The sequence below is a fragment of the Juglans regia genome, chromosome 15 (assembly GCF_001411555.2).
Source record: "Juglans regia cultivar Chandler chromosome 15, Walnut 2.0, whole genome shotgun sequence".
NCBI classification, from domain to species: Eukaryota; Viridiplantae; Streptophyta; class Magnoliopsida; order Fagales; family Juglandaceae; genus Juglans; species Juglans regia.
In genome coordinates, this window is record NC_049915.1 from 3,289,572 (window position 1) to 3,309,061 (window position 19,490).

Here is a 19,490-nt window from a genome sequence, read left to right on the forward strand (position 1 = left end):
TAGATCACAAACTCCCTCTCTTTGGAACCCTTTTCACATAGAAACATGTACAAATTTGCAAGTAACAACGAAAATGACTCTTAGTGGATCAGGCCTACTCCCATTCAACTTCAAGAAACCATAATCATTTTAGTAATCATTTAAATGAAAACCAATTTAAAGTGTAATTTTATGTACTAATCACTTATTTGTTTTAAAAATAATAATAATATTAGATAAAATTTTATTGTTAAAAAGTATATTTTTTATGTAAATTTTAAATTTATCTACTTTTTTAGAGGGAGTGCACAACACATGCATACTCTAAAATTGAACAAATATATTCCTAAAAAAAATTAAAAATGTGATATATCATGTTAAAAATAATAAAATTAAAATGAGAAAATCATTTCCCAACAATTTATTTTCCAATATCCCCATCTTCGAGAATGATTAGGTTTAACAGGAGTAAGCTCAATTATTATGATCCACTCGGATCCAAAATACACACACACACATAATGATCTTGTCAGATGTGTCCAATGGCAATGATCTGCCGATCGAAGTTTGTTTCAATGTATTTGTCTTGGGTAAGAGGAGAATATCCTTCTTTCAAATGACAATGGTATTGCTTTGGATTCCTCTTATTTTTTTTTGTCTCAACCTTCAAACATTTTTGTTACATTATCATCATAATCATCATAACACGTGTAGAACCCACAAGAGTAACACGTGTCCTATGAAATCTTGCATCTCTCTTTCCTAATCGTCTCTCTGTTGCCTAATGATGGAGACCTTGATTCGTAAATCGTTAGCACTCACTATTCATATTAGATTTTTAATATTTTATAAAAAATATTTCTCATTTGTAAGTTAGTATAGATGATGCACCCTTTTTATTTTTTTATTTGGAAGGACTCATTTCTCCCTCGGCGGGCCAGGCCCGAGCCGATTGTCAGAGTTAAGGACCCAGTGTGAAATGGCTCCTCGTATGATGAAGAGAAGGCGTAGGCCAACATGGGAAAGGACGGGACAACCCTTGTGGGGGGCATGTCCCCGATCACACCACATTGAATGATTAGATACGAGTCGAGATCTCGTCTTTGGGGTGCTGGATAGATTCGTTTGGATTTAAAAATGAGTTTGAGATAGTTTTAGATAAATTGAATAAAATATTATTAGAATATTATTTTTAATATTATTATTATTATTTTAAGATTTGAAAAAGTTGAATTGTTTATTATATTTTATATAAAAATTTAAAAAAATTGTAACGATAAGATGAGATGAGTTAAGTTAAGTGAGTTCTAAACCCAAACAAGGCCTTGCAATTGGACGACGCCCCTCAAACTCAAAGGCTCAAATCGGTCGAGAGCCCCCAACATGATGTGATTGGATGCCGCCCCTAGACACAAAGTCTCAGCTTGGATCGAGACATCCTGATAGAGGCTACCACATTAAATGCGACGTCACGTTATCCAGTACAAAGGCAGACATTTTAGGCACAAGAAGAATAGAGCTACATCGAACAAAAGGAGTATAAAAGCCTCGGTATAGGTACAATTGGAAAAATTTATTCTCTCCAACTTTCTATCTCTCTCAGGGATGCTTAGGGAATGAGATGAGATAAAATGAGAATTTTATGAATAGTAATAAGAAGGTTTGTAAATAGTAATGAGATAGTTTGAGTTAAGTATTTATTGGATTTTGAAAAATAAGAGAGAAAAAGTTAAATAAAAAATATTGTAAAGTTAAAATATTATTATAATATTATCTTTGTTTTAAGATTGAAAAAAGTTAAATTATTTGTTATGTTTTGTTTAGAAGTTTAGAAAAGTTTTAATGAGATGAAAATTATTTTCAAACAACCATTTAAGCATATACTGACTTAGACATCGAAGATGATTCATAGCACTTCAGGCCACACAAGATTTCTTGCCTCGGATGATCGGCAGAGCAAGCAAGGTGGGGGGTGCAAAACACGTCCATAATAATCATCGTCATAATACATGTAGAATCCACACGAGTAACATGTGTCCCAAAGAGTCTTGCATTTCTCTATTTCCTAATCGTCCCTCTATTGCCCAATGATAGGAGACCCTAGTTCATTAATACTCACTATTCGTATTAAAATTTTAAGATTTTGTGAAAAATATTTTTTATTTGTAAGTTGGTATGTATGATGCACCCTCTCTATTGTTGACATATTTTAATTTAATTTTAATTTTTTTTATAAATTAAATTATGTGATATTAACGGTGTAGAGAGGATATATCTTCCGTATTGAATTATATATCTTTTGTTTTGTTTTTTTAGCTGTGTATGTTTGGAGGGTCAGCTGAGGAATTCTGATTCTCGTAGTGCAAATTAACATATGAGAATTCCAACCAGTTAAGTTCGAGTCAGTTTTAGTATTTTTATTTGAGAAAAGATATTAAGATATTTATAATTGTGAATTGTGCAATCATCACATAATCATTTAAAAAAAAAATAATAAAATATGAGATACACGTAAAAAAAATTAATTTTTTAATTGTGGATACTACTCTTTTGCAAAATGATTACGCGACGTTTACGTATTTCACGGTTGTATGTAGAATTACTCATTTTATATTGACACAAAGTGTTGGAGACAATCGTGACGGGTTTTAAAGGTGTATAAGCTCTCGATAAAAATACATCTCAAATGATTAAGTTGTCGTTTGGATAATAAGTTTAGATGAAATAAAAATTGAATAAAATATTATTAAGATATTATTTTTTAATATTTTTATTTTTTAAAAATTTAAAAATTAAATTATTTATTATATTTTATATAAAAATTTAAAAAAATTATAACGATAAGATAAAATAATATAAAATATTTATAATATCCAAACGCCACTTGAAAAAAAATTCTCAGAATTTAATACAATTTCCCCTCATTTTCTTGGTAGAAGATATCACTAAAAAACGGTTTTTTTTTTTTTTTGGTCCCAGAAGTTGTCTATTTCGAATCTCGATAAAATTCGGCAGGTGAGCTGTTACTGGCTAATAATGGACCAACATTTCTGCATCCATTTATACATTATCCAAAATAATATGGACCAATTTTAATGAATGGGTCTTAACTTCCTCGTCTGTCCAAACTTTTGCAGGTTCGTGACCCAACATTTACATCAATTTTCTGGAAAATTGGGCTGAAAAGCCTGCAATTTGGGTAAAAGACTCTATTTTTTTTAAATATTAAATATATTTAAGAAAAATTTATAAAAATAAAACTTACTTTTTGACGTACATATTGAAAATTTTAAATTTTAAAAAAAATTAACAAAATGAGTTTTTTAAATAAAAGTATAAATACATGTAATATTATTATTATTATTTTTTTTTTTTACTTTGGGCTGGTTTGGTTACAAAAAATTATCTCACCTCATCTCATATAATAATTATAATTTTTTTAAACTTTCACACAAAATATAATAAATAATTTAATTTTTTTTAATTTTAAAATAAAAATAATATTTTATTTAAATTTTAATAAAATATATTATATTATCTCACTGAATTGCACAATCAAACGAGGCTTTATATTTAATAGAGGAATTCAAAAGCGTGCAACAAGAAAGAGATTGAGTTTGAATGCGAATAATTATTTGATGCATCATTGTCTATAAATTACTTGATTATTTTCTCTTGGTGTCACATCAGTATAGCGGAATGATACTATAATATATAGCATTTTCTATGAAAATTTGTTGAAATTTCAGATAGTTCAAGATCCGTCCTTACGTCACATTACATTTGACATAAAATTACCATACTTGTAATCTACAAATTGTCATGGATTAAAGTAGTATATTAATTTTTAAAATTATTTTTATTATAAAATAGATCTAACATATCATATAAAATCATATTATTTTATAGTTTATAAATTTACTTTTACATAATTTTTTTATAATTATAACATTTCTTAATGTGTTATATATTCTCTTTCACAATTATCATTCCACTATGGAAAAATATTAGAAGCAATCACTATTGGGAGCAACCATTTTTGCACACCCTATATGATATCATCTAAATCACGCATCTCTTAAATTCAAAATTAGAGAAAGTTGATGAGAGAGAGCGGAGATGACAGAGAGACCGAGATGAGAGAGAGAGAGAGAGAGAATATGAGAGAGATACCGAGATGAGAGAGAGAGTGACGACGAGAGAGAGATCGAGATGAGAGAGAGAGATTAATGAGAGAGAGAGAGTCGATGAGGAATGAGAGAGAGAAAGCTGATGAGAGAGACGATGGAAAATGAAAGGAAGAGAGAGAGGGGTAGAAGCTGTATGGTGCATTTTGCACAAAAAAAAATAAAAATAAAAAACAAAAAGATGAGAAGCAGTCACTAAGTGTGTACAATGTGTGCATAGCAACGGTGGCTACTTTGTAGCACAACTCTTCCACCATTCTCTAAGTGATTTTATCGTCTTTGATCGTTTCGATTGATGTGATTGATTTTTAAATAGCAGTATGGTTTGTATCATGCCATTTTCTTCTTGAAAAAATGCAATCAATTCAATCATAATAATTTGAATTTCAACTGAAAACGTGATAAACATGTTAATCATCAATTGGCACTATCAAGTATGATATAGTTGTTATTATATCATTTTTCAACGTTTTTGTAAAATCATCATTTATTCTAAAAGTTTAAATTTAAGTTAATAAAAAGATATAGATTTTATTATTTATTTTATATTTTAACACTCATCTCACGTGTGGGCTAAATTCTTCTCAATGGGTAGCCTAACATGTGAAATATTTAATTAAATGAGGTATAGTGTATAATCAGGATTTGAACTTATGACCTTTGCTCTGATACCATGTGAAATCATCACTTATTTTAAAAATTTAAGTATAAGTTAATAAGAAGATGTAAATTTTATTATTTATTTTATATTTTAACAATTTATATAGGAGAAACATATGTTGTAGTCTCTTTGTTTTGAAAGTGGCATCTAAAACTTAGACACATTTTGATACATTACACTCTCGAATTATAAAAAACTTATAACATAAGATATCAAATTATGAAGTGGCCATGCATCCCATTCAGCTTTAGCTGGCTTCTAGAAATGTTGTTATTTTCGTTATAAATTTTATCATTTTTAATAATATCTACTCATCCGACATATTTAAAATTACTGTCTATTTAAATGATATATATATATATATATATATATAAGATTTTAAAATATATCATATTAACATATATTACTTATAATAAAGACGTTGATAAAATATAAACTAAAGAAGATAATTGTTACAGACATAAGAAGATTATATAAAAATAAATTCATAAACTAACGTGATTTAACGAGATCTGTTAGATCTATTTTATATTTTAATGTATTGTATCAAATTACGTTAGTTTGTAAATTTAATTTTATATAATTTTTTTATAATTAAAGTATTTCTCAATAAAGAATTACGTTACACGTGTGAGTTGTGACAAAGACTTTGGGTGAATGGTGACAAAACCCCAAAAATCGCAAACACTTGCAAAAAAAGATATGTAATTAAAATGGTTCACGCTTCCAAAACAACAAACATCATCGTAAACGTCACAGCTCCTCGTGCAAATCCAATAAAATGCAGGCAGCAAGCAAGCATGGGGTTTACAACTTTAAAATGTCTTTGACTCTGTGTGTGTGTATATACACATCACGCTTCATCAGCACCGAAAGCGTACGGGAAAAGCTATTTCAGGATTGATCTTTTGCCTCCCGGGTTCCTCTTTTATAAAATGATAAATGTCCCTCCTTTATAAAATGATAAATGCTTGATATAGTTTTAAGAAGCATTATGTGTAAGTCTCGTGTGTGTGTGTATATATATATATATATATATATATATATATATATATATATATATTAAAAAAATAAGATCTATTGTTAATTAACTATTTTAAAAAGAATGCGTGAAACTTGTACATTCAATTGTATAAGTTATCTTAAGAATTATTTTGCAATATGTAGACATATTTAGCAACAGATAGAGAGAGAAAGGGGATAATCCGATCTTGCCGTTGACCAGATTGGGCGCCATTCGGAGCGGTACGTTGCACTGACATGCGATTTTAAAGGAAACGTGAGGGACACTCAACCACTGCGATTCATCTTCCGTCGACGCCATGCGCGGCAGCTCAGGGCCTAGTGACTCCGACAGGCAGCGTCTTGACCGACCAATTGGCCCCTTTCTAGCCATGCACACGCCACCGTTGCCTGCCCTTTTGTTTTCTCGATTCTGTTTTGTTGATGTGGTGTAGTGGTTTTCATTTTCTATATTTTCGACTTTATGTCAGTGTGTTTTTGTTGGTATTTGTTTGTTGGTATTATTTGTAGAAAAAATAAAGTGAAATAAGCTATTAGACGTATGTTCATATCAGTGTTGGTTCATCTCTCCTTCGGTTAGGAAGATGTTCCTCCCTCCTTCGATTAGGAAGATGGGTATAGTTTTTACTTCTCCTCTTTTGGAGGATGGAGTTTGGATGCGGGTTGGTTCTACCTAGGGGTGTAACCGGTCCGGTCAGGTCCAGTTTTGGATAAAATATAGGACCGAACCGGTATGTACCGGTTTTGTATTTTTCAAAACCGATTACGCACCGGTTACCCTCCTAAACCGATACTTCCGGTTTTACCGGTTTCCGGTTCGATCCGGTCCGATTTTTCGGTTTTTTTAAAATATAAATTTCACAATTTGTCATTAAAAATTTGTTTAGAAAAAAAAAATTTTGATTTTAAAAAAAACTGTTTTATACTTTTATTAATATATTAAACTATATAATATTATTAATATTAGACTATTGGTAGAGTTATAAGTTATATATTAGTATTAGTTATAAACTTTTAGTGATTTAGTATTAACATTTTATGTAATAATTTATAAATTATAATAATAAATTATTTCATATATGAATATATATGTTATATATAAAATTTCACATAAAAATTTATAATTATACATTATATATAAAACTTATATATAAAAATATTATTTTTTATTTTTTTAATCAACCGGTCTGGTTCGGTCCGGTCCAAAAAATTCCAGAACCGGAACGGGACCGGAACCGGTCGGTTTTTACGTTTTAAAAACCGGTTCTGGATCGGACCGGTTCAAAACCAGTAAAACCGGTCCGATTCGGTCCTGTTCGGTCCGGTTTTTCGATTTTTCGATTTGAGTTTACACCCCTAGTTCTACCTCTGTTTTATACAGAAATTAACACTCTCTCTTTTGATAGTTTTTGAAATTCAGACAATATCTTCACAAATATATTTGTGTACATGGAGTTTACAACAGGAATTTAGGTTAGTTTGTAATTTTGAGTTACAGATATAACTTTCTTGTGTAATGAAATGATGTCTATTTCTTATAAAAAATATGTAAAGACGTATCTTTTACTTGATATGACATGATTTAATTTATAACATAAACTTAAAAATATGAATCTTTTCACGTCAATAATATGAATTGTGTGTTTTTCGTTCTGCCTTGCAAATATAAGACTCAAATAATATCTCTATTATTTTGAAGAATTATGTTATTTATCAGTATATTTCGATATCAATTGTGTTTGAAATGTCAATTAATAGGCTTATTATATTTATATAAACTTTATATTGATTAACTTTTTTTTTTAAAGTTTCATGTAAATATATTTCTCGTTAAAAATAGAAGATAAATTTTGAGAATCAGAGAATTGGTGCCAACGTAGCAAATAAGGGTTGGGCGTTAATGGGTCCCAATCAAGTGGGTGGTGCACCATCAATGGTGCAACTTCGAGTACTCTCCCAAAGAGTTCAATGATGGACGGTAGGGTCCACATCTCCACACGTCACAGCTCAGTTACATAACAACCCACGTGTACGTCGCTCATATATCTCATCACACCATCTCTTACCCCGTACCGAAGGTAAAGTTGAGAAAAAATAAAGAGAAAGGCATCGCCACGTGTCCGCAGGGAAACGTCACAATCAACGGGAAAGCTTTTTATCTTCGATTTTGGGAGGTAGGACCCATTAACCAATACTTTGCCCACGTCAGCCGTCTTTCTTACTTTGTTCACGACACTGACACTAGATCCTTTTACTTTTTAGTGACGTCAGGGGTTATGTTTAGGATTCGTTTATGCAAATAATAAAATAATAATAATAATAATAATAAGATAAGATAATATAAAAATTAAAAATTAAAAATTAAATAAAATATTATTAAAATATAATTTTTTAATATAATTTAAAATATTAATAACTTTTTAATATTTTATATAAGTGTTTAAAAAAATCATAATAATTAAATAAAATAAAATAAGATGAATGGAAATGATTTATATAATTAAATAAGACCTTAAGATATTACTAAATAGATCGATGCTTATGATCGATAACGTGTACGAATCACTTCATTTTATATATATATATATATATATATATATATTTATATATTATTTTTCTATGTTTATAAAGGAATATAAAATAATCATCGATCAAAAGCATCGGTTCAAAAAGCATTATCCATATATTTAGCATTATCCATATGTCGGATTAATATATCTAATCTCAGTCATTTTATTCAAATACATTATTGTTGTGAGCCAAATTAATTTGTAAAATTTAAATTTATAATTTTATTTTTGATAAATGAAATCTAGCTACATCACCAATATATAATTTCGCATCTAAGCTATTTAAAGTATTTACTCGAATTTTATGATTTACCGTATAAAATAAGAGCAAAATAAATACATATAGTGAGTCATATAACATCTATAACTACACTTAAGTAAATTTTTTAAAATAGTATTCACTATTAGGAGATTTCACTTTCATTATTGTTGATGATCGATCTTTTCCGATTCTAGCTATCCGACTATATTCATGTTTTTCCCGAACGAGAACATGAAGGTCGTGGAAGTGATATTTTTCTGTGAAATGTACCCAAACAGACGACTGTTGTGTCTTCCTTTTAGGTATGGTTTCAAGTTATAACCAATTGATTAACTTGTTAGATTAAAGTAAACCATTTTTGTTGGTCCCCTTCTTAAATCAACCAAGAAATATAAGTTCGAAACTATGAGTTTTTTGTCATTTCATTTTATTTTATCTTACTATAATAATAAAAATATGAGATATGTTAGATACAGTTATGGAGTGTGTAAATCTCACGTAATCTCTTCAAAATAAATGCATGAGACTTACAAATTCTAATATTATAAAAGTTAATTCTCTGAAAAATACTCTATTTTAGATAGAGTTTAGATAGTAAGTTAAGATAAAAGTTAAAAATTGAATAAAATATTATTAGAATATTAATTTTTTAATATTATTATTGTTTAAAAATTTAAAAATTAAAATTATATTTTATATATAAATTTAAAAAAATTATAATAATAAAATGAAATAAAAGATTTTAATTATCTAAACGGAACTTTAGATAAATATATATATATTCTCGCATAAAGTGAAAATACGTCTATCTTTTCCATTTATGTCGATAAAATCGGAACAAAAATTAAGGAAAAAAAAAAAATAGATACGTGTCAAACCATCAAATTGCTTAGATTCAGAACTGCTGACGCAAGAAACATGTTGCGTGGGGTTGGGATTCTCTCCGCAAACTTTTTTATTTGCCAACAGAGAAAACACAAGTACACAGAATTGTGACGTAAGCAATAAGCACCGCACTCTCTCATTTATTAAACTCCCAGAAAACCCCACCCTCCCTCCCTCGCTCCCACATACACGCACTCTCACACCCCACTTCCCTCTGTTGAACTCTGCACCGTCTCTATCACTCTCCGGCGATGCAGGACCTACGACGTTGCTCAGACGATGTCTTCCGCCTCGACCTGACCTCTCTGGCCACCGCATCCTCCTCGCCCCTATCCATCGACGCGGCCGAGTCGGTTGAGGCCCGAATCCGGCGCCTCATATCCGAGCACCCGGTGATTATCTTCAGCCGATCCTCCTGCTGCATGTGCCACGTCATGAAGAAGCTCCTCTCCTCCATCGGCGTCCACCCCACCGTCATCGAATTGGACGACCGCGAGATCGCCTTCCTCCCGTCCTCTTCCGATACAAACACCGACTCCCCCCGCACACCCGCCCCTGCCGTATTCATTGGCGGCACCTCTGTTGGAGGCTTGGAGTCTCTCGTTGCCCTCCACCTCAGTGGCCACCTCGTCCCCAAGCTCGTCGAAGTCGGTGCTCTCTGGGTATGATATCTTTATTCTCTTCGTTAGCTTAATTTCCGTTCGACGGTCAATACTCTGGTAACAGTCGTAGAACAGGAAGAAGAAGAGCAGGAATACTGCGAGTTCGTGTCTGAAGTATTATTTGCATGAGGGGTACTCGCTCTTTTAGATGCAACACGTGTACTAAAACTCCAAATACGTCGACGTTACGTTTCGTTTCGTTTCGTTTTAATCACTTTTCTGTCTTAATCTAGTTCAGGAAATTAAAGTATGTAGATTATAGGGTCCCACCATGTGGGGGCCACTTGTCAGTTGTCATTCATAAGCATCAGGGCCGTCCTTCTTAAATAGTCGTCTAGTGTTTATTAATCTTAATTTACTGTTATTTTTATTATTGTTTACTCTAGACTGTAAAATTAAAATTAATTACAAAATTATTAATTAAATTAGAAATATCAATTTTATTTTAAAATTTTAAAAAATTATATTATTTATTATACCTTATATAAAAATTTTAAAAAATTATAATAATAAAATAAAATAATTTATATAACTAACGAGAACTTGATAAAAGTTGTAAGCATATAAATAAGTCATATAAATTTTAAATAGATAAATTTTATATAAATTTTTTTATAAAAAAAAAATCTCATTAATAAAAAAAAATTTACATTTTTTTAACCTGAGATTTAATTTTTTTTACAAAAATTTATATATAATTTATCTATTTAAAATTTATACAGATGATTTTTCTTTTAAAAACGTAATTTTACCAATTAAGGAAAAGATCAGGAGATGTATGATAGGTTGATAATTATGGGTTAGATTCCGACCCCATTTTAGACTTCACATCACCTTTATATATGGACACAAATGCTTGGTGACGTCAGAGACAACGTCAACTACCATAACCGCTGCAAAGGCTTAGTTTGGATCTAAACGCATTTAAAATTCATTATTATAATTTTTTTAAATTTAAATATAAAATATAATAAATAATTTAACTTTTTTAAATTTTAAAATAATAATAATATTAAAAAATAATATTTTAATAATATTTTATCATCTCAACTCAACTCAATATAACATCTAAATATAATTTAAAGTGAGTCTCCACCTTATTTAATTAAAAGAAAAAACTTTTTAATTCTAGTCACACGTGACACACATGCAATTGCATGACTTCCATTTTCACCGTCGTAAATGAATAAAATTCATTCGTAAAATTTTTTTTATTGACTTATTAATTAAAAATTAAAGGTTTTCATTGAATTTTGATTAGCATAAACATGAAATGAAGATATTCAAATATAACTTATATTTCAAGTATGGTGAGGCTTATTGGAGAGTAATATAGAAATAAAATTGTGGTAAAAGAATATTTATATATATATATATATGGGAATTTAAATTCGATCTTGCTTGAGCTTAAGGGTAGATTTATACCATTTATTATTATAGCTCTGCTACGTACAGTCGTGAAGGAGAGTCGGCGTGCAATCGTCTGACAATGTTAATGAAAAAAAAAAAAAAACAAGAAGGTTGAAGAAGATGCAGTTCCAGCCAAAAAAAAAAAAAACTCGATTTCAGTTCTCCAAAATCCAGGCTTTCTCCCAGTTTGGTTCACAAACACTTTTTTCCGATTCTAATTCGCTTATTTACGTAATCAGTAGATCTCTCTCGGTTCGCAAATCTAATTTCAGTTCTCCCAAACTCACTTCGCAACTTTCTTCCAAGTTTCAGTTTGCAAATATCCTCCCAACATTCTGTCAGTTGAGTAACAATTTTCTAAAGCTTTCTTTCATGTACGTAGATATAGATGAATGCCCACAAACAATTAAGCAAATTTGTTATACACCTACATTTTATTTTTTTCGGGATAGTGAAAAGGTAGATGAGATGTTTGGTGCTGGAGAAGAGCGGTTGCATGATCGTGTGTGGTTGCACTCCTGAAGGCTTTTCTCATGGTTAACAAAAGCATTTAAGTTTGGCTCACAATCTATTGGTAGTCTTTTTGTAATATATTATATATTTTTCTTTCATTTTGCCTATGAAGGTGACATGAATGGCGAACATAAGATCAAATATCTTCAAGTTGCTATAAATTCAAAGATTATGTGATTTTATCTTCTAATCATGAACTACAAACTATGTATGCTAGTGTTTAATTAGCATTTGATAGATTATCAGCTTAAAAAAAAATCAAGGAGAAGTGAGATAGTCGAGCTTAGAGTTCACGTTGACCAAGATGAAGAGAGAGAGAGAGAAGTTGAAGGAGAAGAGAGGAGGGGGCATATACGGGAGAGGTGGGCCCACGATTGCACCACGCTTGTATAGGATGATTGTATTTAACTTTTTTCTTATTATTATTTATGTGTATTTTTTTAATCAAATTAAATGTTCGGCTGAAAATTGCCTAATAGCAAAGATTTAGGCAACGTCTAAATATTTTTTTTTTATATAATCACAAATAAATCTCACAAATTGGTGTGGATTGAAGTTATAGGTTAGATCGTAAAACTATTTTTATTATAAATTATTTATCGTATCTTATGAATTTATGTTAATTTTTTAGTTTATTTTTGTAAAATCTCTTTATAATTATAGTAATTTTCTCTCTTTTTTAATAAGGAATCATAAAATTAATTCGAGTCATGTTGGTTGGTTTTTTTTTTTTTTTTAATCTTGTGTTCTCATCCTTGGCCGAAGTAATTTCCATTTAAAAAAGAAGAAATTCAGTTTGAATTAAAGCTTTTTTTACCAATTAGTTAAGACCTCCTCCACGTAGCATCTCTCTCAACTGAGTAATGCATTTGCCAACTCGTACGTAGCAGTAGTAGTACTATGGAATACTTAAAAGGTTCGTTTAGATAAAGAGAAGAGATGAAGATAATTTTAGATAAATTAAATAAAATATTATTTTTTAATATTATTATTATTTTAAGATTTAAAAAAATTAAATTATATATTATATTTTATATAAAAATTTAAAAAAATTATAATAATATAATAAGATGAAACTATCTCTATATTCAAACAGGACCTTAAGCAAGCTTGCATTATTATCATTTAAGATATATGAAAAAGCTACTTCTTTCTTCTCTTTCTAATCTCTTTATATATCCTTGTGTTTCTTTTCCATGTTCTTTCTCTTGTGCATCAATGTCTTTAATGGGGGAGATAGTGGACAATGTTGGGTTCCATGATGTCTATTATAAAGAGAGGAAATAAAATACAAAGGAATGGCTGACATGTGAAAATTTGACTGAAGATGTATAAATGTCTTTCTTTTTTTTCTTTTTTTTAATATAAGGAGGACGGAACTTTCGAAATTTTATTGAATAAAAGCTCTCACTTTTGACGGAAGAATACTCTGAATAAGAGAGAAATGTCACAAAGTCTAGGTAGGTATGTTCACTTTGTGACATTAAAGGGAAACCAGTATTATTTCGGTCAATAACATTAATTTAACCTCGTGGAAATCTGATTTTAGCGTCAAAGTGATCATCCATTAAGTCACCTCCAGCATTATTTTCCACATAACGACCCAAAAAATGTCTAAACAACATTCCATGAACGTATATTTTAAAGAAAAATTATATTCATCATTTTCACACTACACACAATATATAATTTTTTAATTTTTCTCTTTTTTCAAATGTATTGTGGTGTATGGATGATAAGTAGAATAATTTAATTAGTTTAGGAATAATAAAACAAAAAAAAAAAAGAAAAAAAAAGTGTGGTGTGTGAAGATGATAAATAACAAAACTATATTTTGAAAGGGCTGCTCAATCTTTATAATCACCTTACCTCCATCAAGATTGAGTGTTTTGCATGTAAAGACCCAAGCGCAAAGTTGTTACACTTGAACTTGTACTCCAAACTGACTCGTCAATATTACAATTAGAATCTTTTGAAATAATTATAATGTGCAAGAACTTCTATCTAAATTAATGTGAAATCTTATTTACTTTCTTTCTATACTCATATGAGAGATATTGTAATTTTTGGTGAAATTTCTATCAGGTCATTTCATCATAGGTGGCGGGAGTCAAGTCTTATACTTCTAGTTTGGATTACCATTAATGATACTTTTATAACAACTTATGTGCAAAGCAAACCACATTAGGGCTTATACTCCTAAAGACAAGTTAATATTATAATTAGAGTCCCTTAAAATCATTATTAAGGATAAGCATTTATCAACAAAATACTGTGAGATCTTATTCACCACCGTTTAATTATTCTCATAAAGCGATATTGCTATATCTCCTCTTAACTTTCTAACATCCTCGTCAAACTATTATTTATAAATATCACAACTCAAATTCCATACTTTTAGTTGGGATTGACTTTGTTCCCCCATTTGTAATAAGTTAAGAACAATGCAAAACAAAGAGATATTGGTACAAACTCTCTGTTTTTGACATTGATCCTTTAATTGAGCTTCACACTAGTTTTACTGAAAATATAGTATATGACAAAGATCACATTAGATACGTGTGCACACATGCACGTGCTTTCCCACGTACCGATATATTTATCTAATTCTTTATAGGATAATGATACACTTTCACCTCTTTTACTATTGCTATACTACTATTTTTTTTATTTATTTATCTTTTTGTTATTTGAATATGGATTAAAAATCCTAAAATATGACCTTGCATAATCTATATGAAAATAAATTCAATCAACCAATCTAATCATGTACATTAATTCAAAATAAATTCAATTTTATAAATATTGAATCAAATAACAAAAGGTCAATTTTTATAAAATTATATTTATTTTTAATTAAATTACATGATTACATTAGTTGATTGAATTTATTTATTTTTAGATTATACAAGAAGGTTATATTCTAAAATTTTTAATCTAGATTCAAAGAGTAAAAAGAAGAAAAATTGAGTAGTAAAGTATTAAATAAATGAGGTGTAAAAATATAATTACTCTTTTTTGTATATATGTGCGCAAATATGCCCGTACTCATGTGCACAAGTCGTATATGTGAAATTGATGATGAATATAGTATATTGACCGTCAACTTCTAATAAACTGAAGCTATCACAAGTATTTCATTAACAAGTTATTACAAACTCTAGTCTCAATCTCTATTATTTAAGGGAAATTCTATAAATAATACTCTAATCTTTCTTTCATTCCATTATGATGAGGTTCTGTGTTATTACCTATCAACCTTTATATTTTCTTTTAAAAAAAATAAAGAATCATTCAGGAATTATAAAAGTGTTACAATTTACATAATGAAATGAAAATGAGATATGAGTATCGTATGTATCCTTACTCTTAGTTTAATTGATATGTCAAAGAGAATGGTGAAATTGTGTATGCTACAATAAGATTATAAATGCAATATGGCAAATCCTTTTTTTTCTTAAGTAATAAGTTGTTAAGGTAGTTATAAGTGTGTTAGTTATGAAAGATTTCTTGAAATTATTTGAGTGCAAGGTTTTATACTACGTGTACTTATAATTTTACTTATATTTTTAGGATCGGTTTAGATATAAATCATCTCATCTCATCTAGGCTATACGACTTATTTGATCTGGCTATCCAAACGGCAACAAGTGAGTTTGGAATCTTTGGATTTCATCTCTACGTTTTCAAATTATAACTTAAATAAACAGTAAAAAGTAAAGGGAACAGTGTGAAGTCACTATATGAATTTAGTGATTCCCGCAGTCCTTTTTTTTCCTTGCCATTTCGTCCATTCTTCCTCTCTGTCTTCTAGTGTTAAGGTCTTTGTTTATAGATTTTTTAATAATAATTAGTTATTGCTTTCCAAAGCTAAGTGCACTATCTTCTAGTGTACGGTCTTTGTTTATATATTTTTTAATTAATAATAAATATTACTTTCTATTAATATATTAATAATTATTACCTAATAATTATTAAATAATTTTTAATCATTGGTAGAATCCACCCCTTTATCAAATTTTAAAAAGTTAAAGTTATCTAATCTCATCTCACTATTTAAACACATATTTTCACAAACCATCTCGTCACATCTTAACTCAAAAATCTCATTACTATTCAAAATATCTCATCTCATTTCATCTGAACTGCGTAACCAAACGAAACCTAATTACAAGACTCATTTTATCAGTTTTATTTTTAAATTCAAATTTTATAATTTTTAACATAGATAATAACTTAAATTTTTTTTAAGTTCTTCTTAATTACACTTGGCATTTCTCTTTCCAAAATATTGATTGTCGTTTCAAGTATCATAAAATTAATGTTGAACACTTCGTCAAGTCATGACAAATGAAATAACGTCTATTTGAGTTCTTAACATTTACTACCATCCTCCTCTCTCGTCTCTCACGAGTAAAGGTTTATTCTCCTGTCTAGTGCAGGTTCGGAGTTAACCATGGCAGATGATTTGGAAGCATTGTACAGGATATTGTCCTTAACAGAGCATGAGCAAGAAGTTGTTTTGGTTGATGATGCCATAGTCCAGGAAAATTTAGTGCGTGGCGAGAAATGCTTGATAGTGCAGTTGCTTACTACTAAACACTACAACACAGAGGCTTTTAAGCAAGTCTTGAGGAAGATTTGGCATCCCCTCAGATCTATGCGACTGTAGGATTTGGGGTCTAAATTTCTTATCGCTAAGTTTGAGGATGTCAAAGATCAGGAGAGGATCCTACGTGATGGGCTGTGGTCTTTTCACAAGCAATTAGTCATCCTAAAGTCATTTGATGGCTTCCTTCAACCTCATCAGATAACTTTGGTGGAAGCCCTTTTCTGGATGCGTATTCATGATCTCCCACTTATGAGCCATAGTAAGAGGATTGGTCATACAATTGGTGAATCACTGGATAAAGTGTTGGAGGTGGATCTACTTGATGAGGAGTCGAATGGGGGGAGTTCATGCGGGTGCAAATTTGTCTTGATGTCTCTAAACCTCTTTTAGGGGAAGCGAGTCAGCCTTGTAGGGAATGAGCCTTACTGGATAAGGTTTTCAGATGAACGTTTGCCGGAGTTATGTTATATGTGTGGTCGGCTCAGGCATTTGTAGAGGGATTGTGAGCAGGCTGGCCAGAGGGAAGCTTCAAGTGGGAAATTGCCTTACGGACAATGGTTGCAGGATCTTGGTCGTGCCAGTCCTACGCCTTATTAGACTACTCGCCGACAGTTGTCTAAGGTGGTCAATCTTGGCAGTGAGGGTCAAAGCAGCGGGTCAAAGTTGGTTCCCAAACGTGGATGCAACATCTCCAAAAGCGGTTACAACGGTTATTAAAAACCTTTAAATGTGGAGGATCCGTTATCTGAAAAGATAGTGCAATAGTTAAATAGGGGGGATAATGGCATTAAACAGGCCATAATGGTGGAGGTTGTGTCAGTTGAGGATATGGTTGATGAAATGAGTGAATCTCGGATTCAGATGGAAGAAGTAATGCAGAAGGCTGATGCAGCGGAAGGAGATACGAAGTTGATGGACCCGATTTATTCTTTTGAGATGGGCTGTTGCAATATGGGCCCATCTCATAACAACCCTAGAAATAGCATGGCGTTGCAATCTAAACAAGGCCCATCTAAAGCTTTCTGGAAACGGATAAGGAAAGTGGTTAGGCAGGTGAAAGCAATCTTGGTGCCTTAATTAAGCTCGAAAGGAAGTTCAATTGTGGCTTGAAAGGGTACAGGTGATGTGGATACAACAATCTTGGGTGCAGTGGTTAAAAGAGGGGGATCAAACACACGATTCTTCCATTCTAAGGCATCTAGTAGAAGGAAAATGAATTTAATAAGAGGCCTTAAGGATGATAGGGGAATTTGGCATGAGGGGGTACGAAGGGATGAGCTGGTTGTTGATTTTTTCAAGGACCTTTCACCTCTTTTGTGCAAGGTGGTCAAGAGGCTGTTTTGAGCTTTGTTGACAAGAGAGTAACTGCAGAAATGAATTTTGCACTTTCCAAGCCCTTTGTTGCAGAAGAAGTAAAGCAAGCCTTGAATCAAATGCAGCCAATCAAGGTGCCGGGACCTGATGGCATGTCCGCTCTGTTCTTCCAATCATATTGGCACATTGTGGGAGGTTCTATTACAAATGCAGTGTTGGATTCTTTCAACACAGGTAAATTGCCTTCTAAACTAAATCATACACTTATAAATTTGATTCCTATGAAGAAACTTGTGAGTTGGTTTCTGTCCAATCGGCCTGTGTAATGTGGTTTATAAGCTTGTTTCTAACGTCATTGTTAATAAACTGAAGACTGTTTTACCTGCCATCATTTCTGAATCTCAGTGTGCTTTTGTGGGGGGAAGGTTAATTAGTGACAATGTCTTGACAGCCTATGAATTAGTCAATTACCTGAGAAATAAAAGGCATGGGAAGAAAGGTTATATGTCACTTAAATTGGACATGAGTAAGACATACGATAGAGTTGAATGGGGTTTCTTAGAGAAAATTATGCTTAAATTGGGATTTGCACCCAATTTTTTTGCTCTCATTATGGAATGTATTAAAACTGTTACTTTTTCAGTTTTAATAAATGGGAATGCTTATGGACCCATTTCACCTACAATGAGTACTAGGCAAGTTGATCCACTTTTCCCTTACCTTTATCTCTTTTGCACTGAAGGTTTAATAGCCTTATTGAAAGATACTGAGGTAATGAGGAGTTTGATAGGTTTAAAAGACTGTGAATGGGCTCTAGTGTTAACACACCTCTTTTTTGCTGATGATAGCATACTTTTCTGTCGAGCTGATGTTGAAACAACCAAATTTATTCAAGGTTTATTAGCTATATAGGAAATGGCTTCTGGGCAAAAGGTGAACAAAGGGAAAACAACTATGGTTTTTTCTAAAAATGTAGATGCTATTAAACAAAGAGAGCTGTTGAACTTATGGGGTGTTAGAACTTTCCAACAATATGATAAATATTTAAGGTTGCCAAATTTTGTGGGAAGATCTAAATCCAGATCATTTGAAGGTATTAAGACAAGGGTGTGGTCATATTTGTAGAGTTGGAAAGAGAGACTACTTTCTCAAGGTGGTAGGGAAATTCTTATTAAAGCAGTAAGTAGTAGCCTTATCTATACAAACTTACTCAATGAGATGTTTTAAATTACCTTTGACTTTGTGCCGAGAACTAGAGAGGATGATGGCGAGGTTTTGGTGGGGTCAAATAAGTAATGAGAGGAAAATTCATTGGATAAGTTGAAAGAAATTATGTGTGTCCAAATTTAGAAATGGGAAGGGGTTCCGTGATCTACATATGTTTAATATGGCTTTATTGGCCAAGCAGGGCT

General features: G+C 31.0%; 1 protein-coding gene across 1 annotated transcript; it reads left to right on the top strand.

Annotated features, from left to right (window-relative positions):
• The first annotated feature begins 9,715 nt into the window (after window positions 1-9,715).
• LOC109008871 (glutaredoxin-C6) lies at window positions 9,716-10,529 on the top strand. The gene has a single exon (XM_018989125.2). It carries the CDS (start codon window positions 9,819-9,821, stop codon window positions 10,233-10,235), a length of 417 nt encoding a protein of 138 aa, XP_018844670.1. The 5' UTR covers window positions 9,716-9,818; the 3' UTR covers window positions 10,236-10,529.
• Window positions 10,530-19,490: the final 8,961 nt, after the last annotated feature.